Here is an 18,022-nt window from a genome sequence, read left to right as displayed (position 1 = left end):
CTTAGGTTAGGGTGGGTGGTCTCTCCTGTGCCCGCGCCGATTTAGGAGCTAGGTTTTTCGCGCTTCCGCTTCGCTTTTCCCTCCCCACTTAGGTTTCGGCGCGGGCTTTAGGTGTTTCTTGCTGGGCTTTGCTTTGCCCTGGTGTGCTTTGGCTCGGTTTGGGGGGGTACCCTTGCGCTTAGGCGCTTGGGATTTCTTTGCTGTTCTGTGTTGTTCACTTTTTTTTCTGCAGGATTCGGTGACACCCGAGGACGAGGAGACGACACCCTACGACGAGACCACAGTCACTTGAAAATGAAAAGAAACAAAATTGTTTGAAAAAAAACTCAAAGAAAAATCAAAAAAGAAGAAAAGAAGATCAGCGAAGGGAGTCGTCTGCCTGTTGTTTTCTTGTGCTTGATTGGTTTTTCGATGTGATGTATTTATTTTTTTTTGTGTTGTTTCTTTTAAATTCAAATTTCATCTGCTTTCCTGAGTTTCTTCTCATAAGACTTAGGTCTAGGATAGGAACGTTTTTTTCTTACTAAAATAGGATAGGATTGGTTTTCCGCGGCTTTTTTAGGCGCTTTTTTTGTTTAGGATAGGTTAAGGAGAGAAAAAAATCTGCAAAATATGCTGTTAATTTTGCAAGATCTTGCAAGAGGATGTTAATCTTGCAAGAAAATCTTGCAAAAAATTGTTAATCTTGCAAGATCTTGCAAGATTCTTGCAAGATTAACATCCTAAATCGACTAGGGCTGTGTACAGCAAAAAATTGCTCTCAATTGACCGGCAACTACAGGTTTAATCGCAACTTCAAATTCAATTAGTGTTGAAGTCAGTCTTGTGAGTGAAGTAAGGTATCAAAAGTCTTATCACATCATTGACATGAACAATTACGCTACAAAGTTTATGACAATGACGTCATAAATTCATTTTTCAAGTCTGGAACAGCTGGAAAAATTGGCCCTTTTGGGACTTGATAAAGTTGTCGTTAAAACATACTTCGGACCTCGAACAAAAAAAATAATATTCTCAGCTCTATTTTTGCCTCTATTGACCTAAATAAACATAACAACTATTACCTTTTTGTCATTGAGTCGCTGCTTCAGTTCCACTACTTTCTGCTCGTGTAGTCTGCGCCAAGACCTCAACGTGTCCGGACTCAAATCCAGCTTATCCGATAGCGCCTGAAAAAAAAATACAAAACAGCTCATGCCAACATTTCCGAGTGAAGGCTAGCGTATATTTACGCAGTACATCTTCAATTTACGTTTTGGAGACGTTGAGCTGTTTATAATTCCAGAAACGGTGTCTGCAACAAAAAAGCTTCAATATTAGTGATTCAATAAGCTATCCAATAAGGAGCGATTATTGCCCTCAATATAGCCATCGCAAGGAATTTCCGCTGCGAAAAACTCAAATTAAGCAAGCAAGAAGTGAAGCGTGAAAAATTTGGCGGACAAAAAATGAACGCAAATAAAAAATCCGCATTTCAACATCATCGGTAAACCTTGTTTGAAGCAACAAAAATATAGCCGTTAAAAAACCGGAAACGGCTTGAAGAGCTTTGCAATATAATCACTAACCTAACCCCGCTAACGAAAAAATTGTAGGTAGTTAGGGGGTAATTATGTGAGGCGGGGAGGGGGGGGAGGGGGGGGGGGGGTTGAGGGGAGGTTAAAAGGGGACAGGTAGGTAGGGGGCAGGCAAATAGGTGGGCGGAGTGTCTGTATAGTTTAAATAGGGAGGCGGTACGGTTATTCCAAAACTTCTCAAAATGACCTTTTGACCTCGAATATTACATGCAGTTACTAATTTTTGCAAATTAGAAACTAAGATAGTGTTAAATTCCAATGTTCAAAATGAACATACCTGCTTCAGCCAAAAAAAACAGCCGAGAATACTCGAATCAACTCAAAGTTGTGCAATATAATCTCTAAACAAAACAAATCTGAATGAAAAATATTCAAGAAAGAAAAAATTTAATTTCCTAAAACTATAGAAAGCGCTTTCGTATTTGCAGATAAATTTTTAGTTTAGGGCTGAGGTGGAGGGGAGGTTGGAGAGAGGGCTGGTGGTTGATCGGGTGTGGGGTTAATGGTGGGCTGAGCGGGGTTAGGTAGTTTTTTGGAGGTAAAGCTTCAGATAAAGAAAAACCCGTAGAATACCAATACTCCTCTCCGAGTCGTAACAAGACGGCTGGCATGGTTCTGTGCACAGATGATTCGTATTTGACAGCATAAAAAGCTCAATATCAATGCGTTGGGTAGGGTAATGCGGAAACGTTTCCATTAAGAGAACGGTTTAATTTTCTTCAGCAAGCTGCAGGAACATAGTCAACTTTTTGACCCCATAAATGTTCCAAAAATAGGACAGAAAAAGGAAATGAGGCGAGTTTTCAAAGCTTATAGAGTGATAAAGAAATGAATACCGGTTTCAATTTTGATAGCAACTGATAAAAAAAAAGAATTTATTTCTTGGACATGATTGAATATATGCAACCATTGGATATATTTATCATGACACAAGTGGACTTGCACGGAATCTTGCTGATTCTCTATTGCAGCAATCCCCATATTTAACTCATAAACATTAACATTTTCAATTTTACTACATTTCAAACATATAATTTACTAGCTCTTGGTTGTTAATAAGGTAAGAATCCTTTAACTTATGGTATATATTTTTTAATTCATCACGCGTACTTTTTTCTACTTTTCCAGGTAGCAGATTTAATTCCCTGAGCTTATTATACAGTTTAGCAGCACGATATTTGATCGAAAATTTCTCAAGTTTTCTCTTGCAGCAAGGTATATTGAGTAATCTTAGCTCGGATTGCCTCGTATTCCTCCTTTTTTTTTTACTAAATTGAAACATTTCGTTACAATAATTCTCAGAATGAAAATTGCAAATCGATTTAAGAACAAATTTAAGCTCGTAAATATGTAGCTCGTAGACTGAGAGAAATCCATGTTTAAGAAACAAATCACTGCAACTGTCTGATTTTCGTCGAAAGGATATAAACTTTAACACCTTTTTCTGCAACATAAACAATGGTAGTAAAGAAGAGTAGCTGCAGCAGCCATATACAAGAACGCCATATTGAATAATGGGAATCACGTTGCTCGAATAATAGCTTATAAGTTGCAATCTAGGAACAAAATGTCTCATTTTAGATACAATTCCACATTGCTTGCTTAGTTTTTTCTTTACATGCTCAATATGGCTAATAAAGGAAAGCTTTGCATCAATTCTAACACCAAGATACTTGCACATAGAGTGAGTTTGGACAACTTGATCATCAAACAGATATTCACTTGAATCTATTTTGGAACCAGCAACCAGCATTTTCATTAAGATAGTCTTTTCAAGGTTAAGTACCAGTTTATTTGATTTCAACCAGTTATTTATCTTCGCAAGTTCGAGACTAATTTCAGCACGGCTGTTTCCTATGGATGTAATATTAGTGTCATCAGCAAACAGCAGGACATTAAGATTACAATTTTGAGGGAGATCGTTAATATATATTAGAAAGAGTAGAGGTCCCAGAATTGAACCTTGTGGTACCCCACAGTTTGAAATTTCCCAATCAGATGACACATTGTTTAAAAAAACTCTTTGTCTCCTATTTGTTAAATACGATTCAAACCACATTAAGCATTTCCCCCTGATACCATATCTTTCCAGTTTTTTTAGCAGTAGATTATGATTTATAGTATCGAAAGCTTTCTTCAAGTCCAAAAAGAACGAATTAATAGCGTTCTCTTTTCCAGAATGACAAATTTTTTCAGTTCTACTAGCGCATCAATCGTGCTATGCTTGTCTCGAAAACCGAATTGATACTTTGAGAGAATTCCTAGTTTTTCGAAATAGCCATATACTCTATTAAAAACTACTTTCTCAAAAATTTTGCTCCAAATTATGAGTAGTGAAATTGGGCGATAGTTATTTTCCTCCAATTTTGAGCCATCTTTAAATAAAGGAAGGATCTTGGCTGTTTTCAGGCTATCTGGAAAAAGGCCTTCGTTGAATGACCGGTCAATGAAATTTGTAATTACATTTAAGGTGGCTGGCATTGAGGCTTTTACAATACTGTTACATATTAGGTCATCTCCCGAGGACGACTTATTTTGTAAGCTTCGGTAAACGGATTCAACTTCACGCTTTGTTGTTGGGAAAAAGAACATGGAGTGAACGCAATTTGGGATATCAACATCATGAGCGGCAGTTAAATGACTGCTAAGTCCTTCACCAACGTTTGCAAAGAATTTATTAAAGACATCTGCATTGTTTTTAATTGATGGGAGCTTATAATTTTGTCTACAAGTGTTCAAAAGCGGGGGATCATTAAACGTTTTGGATTTTCCGTTGATGTCATTCAGAAGTTTGTACGTTCTCCTCGAGTCTGTTTGGCAAGCTTGAAACTTATTTTGATAGTACTGCTTTTTTGATTTTTTGTATTCTTTTTCAAAAGTCAAACGCCACTTTTTAAATTCTTGAAGCTTGGCTTTGTTATGGCAGTCTTTCTACCACTTTCTATGTGCTTGGTTCCGTTTTGACCTGATTTTAAGCAAAGATTTATTGAGCCATTTTGGCAGCAGATTTTTCTTGGGTGGGAAATTGCAGATTGGGGCAAATCTATCAGTGACTTTAAGAAAAGTTTCATTAAAAACATTGAAAGCTTCTGAGCAAGTTGTAGCACTCAGCAATTTTCCACTACACTCCGATATTTCCACCCGGAGAGTTTCTACGTAGTTTTCTACAGTGCTCGGATTTTTCAGAAAAGCTGTGTTTCGAAACGTAGTTTTACCTTCAGGTTCCAAACAAAGTCCGCATGTTAGAATAATTGGATCGTGGTCTGAAAAAGTTTGATTTTTTAGAATTTCACAGTTTAACAGATTAATATTTCGATACACGAAATGATCGAGACAAGTGGAACTGGTATCCGTTTCCCTGTTTGCTGATTTTGCAAAAATTTTATAACCATTAGATGATATACAATTCAGATAGTTTTTTGACAAAGCATTCTCTTGTAATGTATCAATGTTAAAATCACCACATATGATTAAAGGAAATGAAGGGGATTGGTTGGCTTCTAGAAAAGTATTAAGATTATCAACAAATTTCATTTTGTTTTCCCTAGGTTTGTTATAAATCACCGCAAGATTTAGTTTTGCCCCAGAAAATTCTATTTCAGCAAAGACAGACTCTTCAAAGTTTATTGATTTTTCTTTCAGAATTTTGCATGAACTTGTGGTTTGAATCATTACACCACCTCCCCTGGATCTTCTACTCTTCTGGATATGGGATCTAAAACCCGGTAACAGATATTGTTTTATTTCATCATCGTCACACAACCAGGTTTCAGTTAGGCAGATAATGTGAGGCAGCTTATCTAAGCTAAAAATAAGAGATTCAAGATCTAGTAGGTGTTTTTTTAATGATCTTACATTGAGATGAAAAATATTTAAATCTTTCCTTTGCGTGTTAATTTCAGTTTCGTTAAATACCTCTTCTTTCTTTTTACGTTTCACGAAAGGGCTGATTCGTCCGTTCTGTATCTGGATTTTGAGGTGGCTTCAAGCACTGTTGGATGTTGATTAAAGAATAATTGAGGAACAAACCACCTTCAAATAAGTTGTTGATTCTGTACATCTTTCCGTCCATCCACCTGTAGTGTATGACCCCATCACGTATGAACGATGACGAGATCCGTTCGTCACCTTTCATTAATTTGAGAAAATTAAGCCTGGGTTTACTTGCATCTTCAAGTATTGTAACATTGTAGAAAGAGGGGCTTTCTTCTAAGGCACGTTTGTTTTTGAGAACTTCGATTTTCTTGATGCGTCTAGTAAATTTAACAATGATTGGTCTGTTCTTATATCGAGAAGGAAGTCGATGAGCAATTGATATGTCAGTAGCATCAACGTTAACATTTAGGTCAGCTGTTACATCCAAGAACGCTTGCGCTGTTTGAGCATTAGTCTCCGTGTTTCCACTTTCATCGATTGTTTCAGAAAGTCCAAAAACTTTAACATTATCACGACGATTGTACGTTTCTAGAAGCTCTGTTTGAGAGAGCATCTTGAGATCTGTCACAGTGTCCTCCGAGTTGGTGGTTGTTCCAATTTCAGTGATAAACCTCGCAAGCTTTTCGTCAGTTTTACGGTGGATATCAGTGGTCATCTCTGAGATTTTGGAAGCTATCATTCTCTCGCTGGTCTGTGTCAGCATTGTTTCCAGTTCGGCAATCCTTTCATCTATTACTCTTCGCCATACTGTTTTACTTTCTTCAACGAATTTTTGAAACTTCTCTTCAACTATTTCGTTAATTGTCGTCTTTAAGTCAGTTTTTAGTTTGTCTATGAGGCTAGGAAAAATATCGTTGATTGCTCCTTTGATCCCTTCTTGGATTGTATTTTGTAGCTCTTGCTTCTCTTCTGTTTCTCCTGCTGGACTTAGTGCCAAGAGCGGCCTCTTCTGACTTGGAGTGGGTTTACTTTCTTGTTGAATGCTTGCCAATGGTGTGAGTCCCAAAAACTTCAATTGTGGAACCTCTTTCTGTAGCTCTTCAGATGCATTGTTACTGACACCATTCAGCGGACTGCTGTCTGGATTGGAATCGGACATGATAAAGGAGGAATAAACGGTTTTATTTTGAGGAGAAAAAAAAATCGGTTGGAGTTTAGAATTCTGCTGCAAAGTTACTACTTAGTTTTTTTTATATATAATTTATAGTTTAACAAAGCTGAAGCTCGATTTCAACAATAAGGTAAAATGAGACTTCTGGATTTTAATTAAGCTTAGTCCTATGAAAAAAAGTCTTTCAACTCAGGTGGCTCCCCGGACTGCCTCAAGCCCGCTGGACTCAGAGACGGCTAGAGATCCTCCCAAGCTGAAAGAAAAGAAAACGTGTACCGTAAGCTTACAAGTATACAACTGGCCTTTGACCAAGAGCTAGTTAACAATAAGACAAAACAATAAATAAAGAGATATTAATTTAAAAATTCCACGATCAATCTTGGCAAGTTTTTTTGGGCTTCTTTTTCTTTTTCTTGTTCTTTTTCGCTTTGTTTTTCCTTGGTCTGCTCTTGCGTTTTCGAGTTTTCGATCTATTTTTCAAGGTCAACTTGTGCAAATTTGCTTTTTCTCGCAGTATGATATTAATAAAATTAAGTTCAATCGAAACGTGAGGATGGACTTCAGCTAGCTGGTTTTCATACCATTTCTGTTTCTGTTTGAATTTCGGTAGCAAATGTCTCCTTCCGTTAATAACTCGCCCAACTTTTAAGTTACACAATTCGTCAAAAATGTCTGGAGTTCCTTTTCTTTGCAAATAAACAATACCTACTACATTGCAATTAAATCTTTTCAGAGCATGAAATAATTCTTCTTTACTCAAAGCAGTGTTGCTATTTGAGTGGTGAGGTGTGATTGAATTACTAATCACGTTATGCCAATAATTACAATAATAATTATTATTTCAAAACTTACTATTTCAAGTGAGGAATAAAATAGAGATATTGCTACAATAATGCCAGTGTGACGAAACGGGATGCAAGTTTCAAAAATGGTTATAGCATACGGAATTGACTCCGCTTCATCAATCCACCAGCTTTTGCTGTGTACCATCAACAAACTTCAAAATCTGAACATATTCTAATACGATTGTTGTTATATTTCACGTCAAAGCTCTTTTGTGAAACATACAGTTACGCGTCGAGTTTTACATCACAGGTACTGCATGTAATCTGTTCTTTTTAAGTAGCCGTAATCGAGGCGATAACTTCACTAACAACTTTACCTCTTATGGTATTTACCAATTATATAAGTACATTATCAACAAACTTAAGAAAGTAAATCTTCAAGCACTTAAGCAATATTGCCTATGCAATAATTAAATTGTAATATCAGGTCACAACTAAATTATTTCCAAGTATTCAAGGGATTATGAAGTCTTAAGAACATAAGTGGGTGATGAAACAGTTTCGATGAATTGCATTCTTAGAGTCTAGAAAGCCGCGATAGACGCTTGTGTCCTTCCATGAATTGAGCGCCAAAGCAGATCAAATTAGGACTGAATTGAAATAGATTCAGACATTGAAGACGACATAGTTCAACACTAGAATTGTCATAATTTATGCGTAGGTAACGAGCTGGTTAATTTAATGTTTGTTTTACTGTCTTCTTACGAGACTTCCATTCTTAACAGCTGCGAACTAGAGTTGCCCACGTAGAATTTAGATACACGTAAAATTTAAGTTGTCAATTGAACCTGTAAACCCTAAATCCAATTTTTTCTAAGTACTTTCTGTAGACACAAATGACTAATTTATTTCGGTCACACTTGTGATTAAAAGCCTCTGTAATAAAAGAGTCCTTTATTGTAAAAAAGAGCCCTTATTATAACCTAGCCGGCAGATTGCCAGAAAATAGCCGCGATAGACACTTGTGGCCTTCCAAGAATTGAAACAACTAAAGGAATAAGATAGAGAGCTCGACCACCAGTCCTTTAATAGACCACTAGACTTTTTGGGTTAGATTCAGACTGTCAATTTTATGAGACACATACGTCTATAAGGAAAAAACCATGAAAGAGGTTTTTGAAAATTGATATTCGAAACCAAAAACTGAAGACTAACACTCAAGAATTAGGGCATATAAGTTTGGCACTACTTAGATGCACACTATTGATCTTTATCTAGTCAATGCTTATAAAATTTAAAATTCCATAAGTGAGCTCAGATGTAATTTTTTTTGAGTGAGGTAAGTCACACAATTGACATAAAAGCAGAAATGACGTCAGGCACACAAATTTTAACAGCAAAGCAGTAAAAGTTACTCAAGTCATTGAAAAAGTTATCTCCAAGAAGTCAGGTCGTAAGAATCATCGATGAAGACCACGATGTAAACATAGCAGGACAAGTCCTGAAACACAATTCAAAGAACTAAATTAATTCATGACCAGACAATCATCATTTAATCCGCTTTAGAAGGCAAATGAAAGCTGTTAGTAATGAGACTAAGCAAAAAACAACACAAGAACAACAAAAACAAGCAACACTATTTATCTACTCTCTATCTACAACTTATATTTTTTGAGAAGACCAAAACAACATCAAAAACAACTACTATGAACTCAAAATGCCAATTATATTCGTCTGTTGGTCATAAGCAACTTGTCATTAAATATCAATGAGTCCTTTCACTAATAATATTAAACGATAAGACAAAAATAACCAAAAATTGCAATAAAACTCGCTAAAACTTTTTGAAAACACTTAGCATAAAAGTCACAGAATGCAACAGCTACTGAAGGATACAGATATATCAATTATTTGAATCCTCAATGGCCACCGTTGAGACCTGTCATCAAAAAGATAAATAAAAACGAAACAGCGTAAAACTCACAAATAGCAATAGCTACGAACTAAAACGACTTTCTTAAATGAAGCCTTTTTACCAACCAATGAGACCTGTCAACAATGAGACTTAGAGTTAAGACGACAAAGTTGAAAACAAAAACTCGCAAAACTCAAAAATATTCGATAATTATTATTGAAAACAATTAGTGTCAGAGTCACTGAAAGCACTAGCTTTGGACAAAAACGAAAAAAATTGATAAATTTAGCCCCTATTAACAGCATTAGAGACATGTCTCCAATGCGATTAAATGATAAGACATCAAAAAGTACAATAAATACTTGCAGAACTGAAAAATTCACTCAAAATTTAGAGAAAAAGTAGAGTCAAAGTAATTAAAACCACTGGCTATTAACTCGAGCAACTAATTATGTTCTTTTATGCCTAGGTAGCAACCAAGCAGACCTGTCATTAATGATACTAAGTGATAAGACAACAGATAATTTCAAAAAGGGGCGTAAAATATAAAATTCGCTAATATTTTATGACAACAAATAATGGCAAAGCCACAAAAAGTTTTAGCTGCCCTTAATGAATTCAAGCGAAGGCAAATAGGCACAACTAGAACACATATGTACCGTCTTAAAAGCACTGAAGGAGAGGAAACTCTGAAAACAGAAGTCAAATTGACGCAGCTGAAAAAAATCCATCTCAAAAACCGCCAAATTGTTCAAATACCAATTTCTCACTCCACGAGGTATTTTGAAAAATGTCACGCCCCAAACCTACTCGATTTTCCACTCCCTTTACTACTTCAGTGTGACCAAAATCACACTCTAATTTGACTTCTCATTGACAGGAAAAAGCCGAAAAAAGCGTGAACAGATCTTAAAAAAACACAGCGCACCAATACAATTTTTGAATTGTAAAAAACCACGATGTCCCCAATAATAGCCGATATCGCTTCGCGGCTATTAAATAAAATGATCTCTAGGCGTTACTTGTCTATCCCGTTTCTGAGGACGAAAAGTCAAAAACTGCATTAAAAAAGATCTCAGGACTAACATAATTGCTCCAAACTTCGTTTAGAAGCAATTGAGCATTATCATAAAACGTGTTTACTAAACCTTCCATAAATTCATCAAAGTATAAATACGAAAAGGATTTAAGTTTCAAAAATTTTGTTCTGGCTTTCAAACGCAGTAAATTTAGGACCATAATGCTCACAAACGCATACTGCACAAACTGCATAAATACAAAACTGAGTCCCCAAATGAATCATATTTTTATGCTTCAATCAGATGTAACGAACCTAAAAAACACGGAGGAAAGAAAATACTGGTAGCAAGATTTCGATTTCTCCTATCACACCGAGCTTTAACAGCACAAAATCACAATTGACATACAATTACTGCAAATATCATCCAGCTTTACTGCATATTGATTCAATACTTTAGAGCAATGGCATTAAAATTATTAAAATTGGTTTAAATTTTTAACAAAAAAAAATCTCGGGCCACAAAAAGAGCCAGACACAAGTTCGCTTGAAATTTCTCAAAAACAAATCCACAAATAAGGTACAGTAGATTTCAAAATCATCCGCAATATTAGAAACTATTTCTTGTTTGCAATTTTGAGAGAACTATTTTCTCATCGCTAAGTCAATTTTTGAAAAGAAACCGATGACCCTGATGGCCCAGGAAAAACTAGCATGCCAAAATATTTCTAGAAGGTTGGGTAACCAGAAAAGACAAAAAACTTTTCTTAGCTAACCTATTAATTAGCCTTTTAATAATTGAAAATTGACCAATGCTTCAGGTCATCAAAAAACAATTAAATGAATTCGGCAACTTTCTGATTATTCAAAGAATCACAAAGGGAAATTTTCTCCCAGAAAAAAAACAGGCCAGAATTCGTGAAAAAAAACAACGCCAGTTATGTCCGTTGAGCTTCATTTTTGAGCGTCATTCTTTCTCCATTCGTTTTTTCACTCTCTTGATTTTGTCTTTATCAATAGACAGTTATATCCGTTGAGTTTTTGCGTTTGGTTTCATCTTTATCCATGGACTGAGTTAATACCATTCAGTGACCTTGGTTATCTCACTAAAAAGGATTTATCAGACAATAAAGTGTATAAGTTTCATTCATTATATGATGGTGGTCAAATGTTAGGTTATGATTATTATACTGTCCAAAGGTGCTTTAAATCGTCTGAGTCTAGAGTTTCAAATGAAACAAGTAAAGAAAGTGGATCATAATTTCGAAAAACAAAATGGTGATACAAAAAGTTATTCAAATACTATTTCTGTTCTTCATTTAAATGTAAGATCTATGAAACCACACTTTGATAAGTTGGAATCACTAGTTATTGGTCTTGAGTCTCCACTAGAAATTTTATGTTTAACAGAAACATGGCTCAGTGAAAACGATAACTTTAATGCATATTTGATCAATGGCTACAATCAACACTTTGTAAAAAAAACCGAGATTCCGGTCGTGGTGGTGGTGTTATGATGCAAAATAAAAGCAACTGTAGCCGGATAATAAGTTTTGACCTCTAATTTGAGGAAGCATTTTTTTGGAAATATCACAAGATGGGTATAATTTTAAAGTGGGGGTTATTTTAAAAAACAAAGAACCAATAAAAAAGATTTCATAGAAATTTGATTGTTTCCTTGAGCAAAATTCTACTTGCGATACTCCAGTGATCATCAGTTGTGACTTCAATAGAAACCGATGACCCTGATGGCCCAGGAAAAACTAGCATGCCAAAATATTTCTAGAAGGTTGGGTAACCAGATGATCATCAGTTGTGACTTCAAAAGAAACCGATGACCCTGATGGCCCAGGAAAAACTAGCATGCCAAAATATTTCTAGAAGGTTGGGTAACCAGAAAAGACAAAAAACTTTTCTTAGCTAACCTATTAATTAGCCTTTTAATAATTGAAAATTGACCAATGCTTCAGGTCATCAAAAAACAATTAAATGAATTCGGCAACTTTCTGATTATTCAAAGAATCACAACAGGAAATTTTCTCCCAGAAAAAAAACAGGCCAGAATTCGTGAAAAAAAAACAACGCCAGTTATGTCCGTTGAGCTTCATTTTTGAGCGTCATTCTTTCTCCATTCGTTTTTTCATAGAAATTTGATTGTTTCATAGAAATTTCATAGAAATTTCTATGAAACATAGGGGTTATTTTAAAAAACAAAGAACCAATAAAAAAGATTTCATAGAAATTTGATTGTTTCCTTGAGCAAAATTCTACTTGCGATACTCCAGTGATCATCAGTAGTGACTTCAATATAAATGTATTGGAAGAAAACTTAATCACAAAAAATATCAGAACGCTATCGAAGCAAACAGGTACTATTTGAGTCTAAAAGAGCCTTGACGAGTGACACATTCTGCCTCGACATGTATAGACCATTTCGTATACCAAAAAACTGAAATAGATACGACTGAAGTACTGGAAAATAAAGATTTATCTGATCATTTTCCTGTTTCTCTGACATGGAGAATAAAAACTGAAACAAAACCACCGCGGCCTGTTTCTTTTAGAGATACTTCTTTTCTGAAAAACCCTAAAGCAGTATCAGAATTTAAATCCAGTCTATTGCAACGCTTAGGAGAACGCTTTGATGAAACTGTAAAGTCAATGATGATTTTGATCTGTTCCCCAATATATTTGCAAAAGTTCTTGACGAAGTAGCTCCAAAATGAACTTTTCAAAAAATAAAAAACCGAAACCCCAATGGTTTGACACAAAGTTAAAAAATCTAAGATCTCGGAAAAACAAGGCACAAAAACTGGAAATCAAATAAAGACCCCTTGATTTTTAAGAATTTTAAGGATCTACGTACTAAACTTAAAAGCAATTTAATTAAGACAAATTTCGTATACCAAAAACCTGATATATATACGGCTGAAGTACTCGAATATGAAAAACTAAATGACTAAACTTATTAAACTAAACTAAACTCAACTAGTTAAGACAAAAAAGCAATTTTACTGGAGGAAATTTGATTCATGTATTGGATACTCAAGACAGACTTATAAGCTTTTAAACGATAGAAGTGGGAAGCATCGCAATTCCTCAATTGTGCCTGCCCTCGACTCTTGTATAGAAAACTCGGCTCCTGAGATTGCTGAAACTTTCAATAAATACTTCACCACAATTGCCCAAGAGGTCACCAAAACAATTGAAGCCACCAATCTGCAAAGGTAGCAAAAGTTGGAAAGCTAATTTTTCTGTATGATGTAAATGAAAGAGAAATCAAATCAATTATTGATAATTTGGACAATAAATCTTCTTCAGGGGATGACTATATCAGCAACTTAATTATAAAAGCCTCATCTGATGCCGTGATTCCCTATCGGACTTTTTTGAAAATCTCTCATTACAAAACCGCGAGTTCCCCGAAGAGCTGCGTAAAGCGAACTTTCTTCCACTTCATAAGGATGGAAATAAAACTTGTGAAAACAATTACAGGCCAATATCACACCTTATAGTTTGGAGTAAAATGTTTGAGAGGGCAATGTATGTAGGAGTGTATGATGCTTGAGCAGTTTTCTTTATTGTACCTCAAGCAATATGGTTTTCGATCGAAACATCGTACCATTGATGCATTAGTAGAACTTCTGGAAAATATGAGAGTGAAGAATAAAAATATGATCAGCATTTTCCTTGATCTATGAAAAGCTTTCGATACTCTAGAACATTCCATCCTGCTTTATAATCTAAAAAGCTATATATTTAGAAGACAATGGTGGAAGTGGTTACAGTATAACCTTTCAAATCGGATCCAAAAAGTAGAAGTTGATGATGTATCCTCTTCTTGGAAAAGTATTAATTGCGGTGCTCCACAAGGATCTATTCTTGGACCACTATTGTTTCTGATATATGTAAATGACTTGCCATTTTCCTCTAAATCCCTACAAGTTTTACTAGTTGCTGACGGAATCAACCTAACTGCAATAAACAATGACGTGAAAGATATAAAAGAGGACCTCTGTAACCAAAATACTTGGCTCAATGCCGATAAGCTTGCAATTAACTGAACAAAAACAGTACAAGTAAATTTAAAGCCTAGTGATTCCAACTATGGTATCAGCTTAAATCAAAGTGTGATAAATTGTAAGCCTTTGTGTAAATATTTAGGTATTTATTTTGGTAAATTTTCGTTCAAGTCACATGTTGATTATGTTACAAAGAGACTCGGTGACCAGTGTGGTATCATTTCGTAACTGAGGCACTACGTGCCCCGGTTTCAAGTAATAAAATATTATTGTAGCAATGTTCCACCCATTATACAATACGGTATACTTGTACTTGGTTGTTGTAACCACAGTCGCCTAAATCCTATTTTCTTGCTGCAGAAAAAGATTCTAAAATTTGTCTTTTTTGGTAACAGACGGGATCATTGCAATGATATCTTCTTTTCAAATGAAATCTTAACAGTATGAGTTACATTTATATGAATTGCTCAAATTCGTATTACGATCAATAGCTGGATTGCTTCAACAAATATTTCCTAGCAATATATTCAAAATGAAAAAAATAAAAATATAAACCAGGTCTTCATCGAGTCAAGTTTTATCTGAACCCATTGCTAGGACTAAAGAGAGAGGTTTTCTATTAAATACAGGGCCTCGAAGCTCTTCAATCTCCTGCAAATCGCCAATGTGTTACCAGAAAGTATTAGTAAGTGTAATTAAAAAGAAATTATAAAAACGGATTGTGACATCAAAAAAACGTACCGTTTACAAAACCAAGATTTGGTGAGAAAAATTTTCGATTTTTAGGAACCAAAAATCAGGACAACCAATGCTTCAGGACATCCGATTTTAGGCCCTCATTCTGGGTGAAAACCTTGAACCCTCAAGCTCTTCTAGAATTCGAGATAATGCATTTTTAGTATTATTGCAAAAATTAAAAAATTTCTAAAGATACTTGGAAAAATGTTAAACCTTTTTTCAAAAAAATTTCTCTTTCGCTCTTCATTCTTTAGAATGGACAAGTAATCAATGCCTCTTGAATCTCTGGTATCAAACAGCTTACCTGGAAAGACAGATAACAATTAATTTGCAGATTTTTGATATATATTTTCTAATTTTTGAGTTTTTTTCCGTTTAAGTTTTTAATATTTCGTGAATAGCCACGGGTAGGACAAGGAGGATCAAAGGATCCCGTTACCTATCCCTTCCGAGTCTCATTAACTTGTGCTGTGTTAACTTTGTATTTACTGAGATTTTGATAAACAAATTCTTTCGTTCTTTCTTTATAAAGAGCTCAGAGCAACTGAAAGTCAAACGCTGACTAATAGGGTGGTTTCAAAATTGGAGAAATGGGTAGCTAGAAATTAAACAAATACATATTACCTATACTTCTAAACAAATTCAAAACAAAAAATAACATTAACCTTAAAAAATAGCAGAGTCTAAATTGCTGATATAATAGTTCTGATTTTATCAACTAAAACGTTAACACAGTCTAAGTTTTAAACGTTCCCAAAGAAAAAAGTCACAGAAAAGCATGTTTAACAGCAAGCAAGTTCTTAACTCAAATTTGCTTTACGAAATTCAATTTCACTTTAACGAACAGTTAGTTTCTACAGTATTCACAACAATATGGAAAATTCCTTAACAAAGCGTTCCTAGAAAGTAGAAATACCAAAGAGTGGTCAAAAAGTCGCGACGCTAGACCAAAATTCCGAAGACTGAAGATATTTTTGTTATCTAAAAAGAAAACGTTTTCGGTTCTCGAACAAACTCTCCGGCAGATTAGGATGTTTCCAGAAAAAAGGTTAAAATAGCCTTCGCTAAGTTGGAACTGGGAAATGTTTACGCTCTTTCTCAACATCTAGATAAAGTGGACAAAAGTAGTAAAAAGATTACAAAACAGCGGCAAATATGAAATGAGCAGATTGATCACAGAAAACTGGCTCCAACTGCCAAAAATGCAAGACGGCTTTGAAATGATAAAACAATTGAATTGCTGCAAAACAATTGAATTGCTGCAAAAGAATAGACTTTCGTGCCCGAAACAGATACAGATATAACTTGAAAAAGTTATCGACGCCACTCAAAAACTATGTAAAAAAACATTCAAAGATAAATTAATAAAGCATCTTAAAATTCATTGCGCAAAAGCCTTTTCTTTAGGGACCTTTATTACACAAATAAGTTCCTTTGACCTTAAACTAATTCAAACTAAACTTAAGTTTTAAGGTGCAGAAGTCAATTTATTGAATGAGGTAAGCCACGTATGATCAAAATCTAATCACGCAAAAGAGCCAGAAACGTTGGCTAAAGAGAGTGAGAAATGAAGTCACGCGCGCAAATGCCGTTAATGAGAGGAAGAAGTCATTCAGAAAATTTGACTTTTTCAGCTTTGCGGTGTGAACATATGTAAAACGAAAGAAGCGTCAGAATAGGATGCGCTATGACTTGATTACAAAACCATTTAAAAAATCTCAGCAAAAAAATTGAAAAAAAACTAACAATCAAAACGAAAATAACGCAGGTGAACAAAAAACCCCTGGCGAGAAAGCGAATTTTTGTCCATTCACCGTTTTCTCACTCAACTTTAAAATTAGATTGAAAAACTTTCAGGCAGCAAAACCACCCGCTTTTTCGCTTCACTTCCTGTTTCGGCGTCACCAAAATCATTATTCCAAATTGACTTTAAAAATCAAGAAAATGTGTGAATTGATCTTAAAAAAAGACAGCGCCCCAATACAATTCAAATTCTATCAATTGTAAAAAAAACCAAGAGCAGCGCCATATATCTCCGCTCAACTTACAGCTTCAGAGCTATGACGGCTAATGTTGGTGAGGAATGCCCTCACAGTTTCAAACAAGTCAAATTGTCCGAACAAAAAAGTTGGGCTATCATCAAGTTCTCGCATTTTCTTCCCGCATTACTTCTAATTCAAAAGATTAGTGTGTATCTAGTGTCTTGTCGCTAACTTTCCAAAACAAGATAAAGAAGAAAACATTGGGATTTAAATGCGTAGCAAAAATGTCGATGGCTCAATAAAAATAATCCTAAGAAAGCTGATCACACTTTAAAAATCAAAGATAAATATGTGAGAATCCATGTTTCTCTACATTTGATCCACTTTATCTAAAGTTAGAGCGAGAAAGTCTTGGAGAGAAAAATAACAAAAAGAAAGGCAACAAGAAGATCAAAATTAGCACGATAATAGCAAGAAATCAGGCCCCAACTACAGGCAATGAGAAAAACATTAAAAATAGAGCCCTGAATTTATCCAATTGGAGGTCTAGAAGCAAAGAGCTTTAAAATGATTCCGCAAAAGTTAGTTTGGGATGCCATGAAACAGAAGACATTAAGGCATTAAAATCTCGCTCTTTCTTTAAAAAATGACTACAAGTTGGCTTCGAACGCAAAAAAACAGATCATTACAATCGCATTAACATTTCTGATCGGTTACAATATACAAAATTATGAAGTTACTTTACTTCATAATCTTGAGGCATCTGGAAGTTAAGGAAATTGTTTTCTGGAAATTAAGGATTGAAAAATGATATATCAATATTACTAGGGGATCAATAATATAAAACATACCCGGTAGATTGCCGGAAAATAGCCGCCGTTGATTCCAATAAGCATGATTGGGATTGAAAGAATAGAAGATATTAAAAAAAGATTTCT

General features: G+C 35.0%; 1 protein-coding gene across 1 annotated transcript in view; it reads right to left on the bottom strand.

The window, feature by feature from the left end:
- LOC142340412 (uncharacterized) overlaps positions 1-18,022 on the bottom strand; it is an 80,136-nt gene that overhangs the window by 47,232 nt on the left and 14,882 nt on the right. Inside the window, exon 4 of the mRNA XM_075390989.1 lies at positions 1,065-1,169. Coding sequence (XP_075247104.1) covers positions 1,065-1,169 — 105 coding nt within the window. The remainder of the gene's footprint in view (positions 1-1,064; positions 1,170-18,022) is intronic.

Source organism: Convolutriloba macropyga, chromosome 5, assembly GCF_964194025.1.
Source record: "Convolutriloba macropyga chromosome 5, txConMacr16.3, whole genome shotgun sequence".
In the NCBI taxonomy this organism is placed as follows: Eukaryota; Metazoa; Xenacoelomorpha; order Acoela; family Convolutidae; genus Convolutriloba; species Convolutriloba macropyga.
This window is presented reverse-complemented; position numbering and strand designations above follow the sequence as displayed.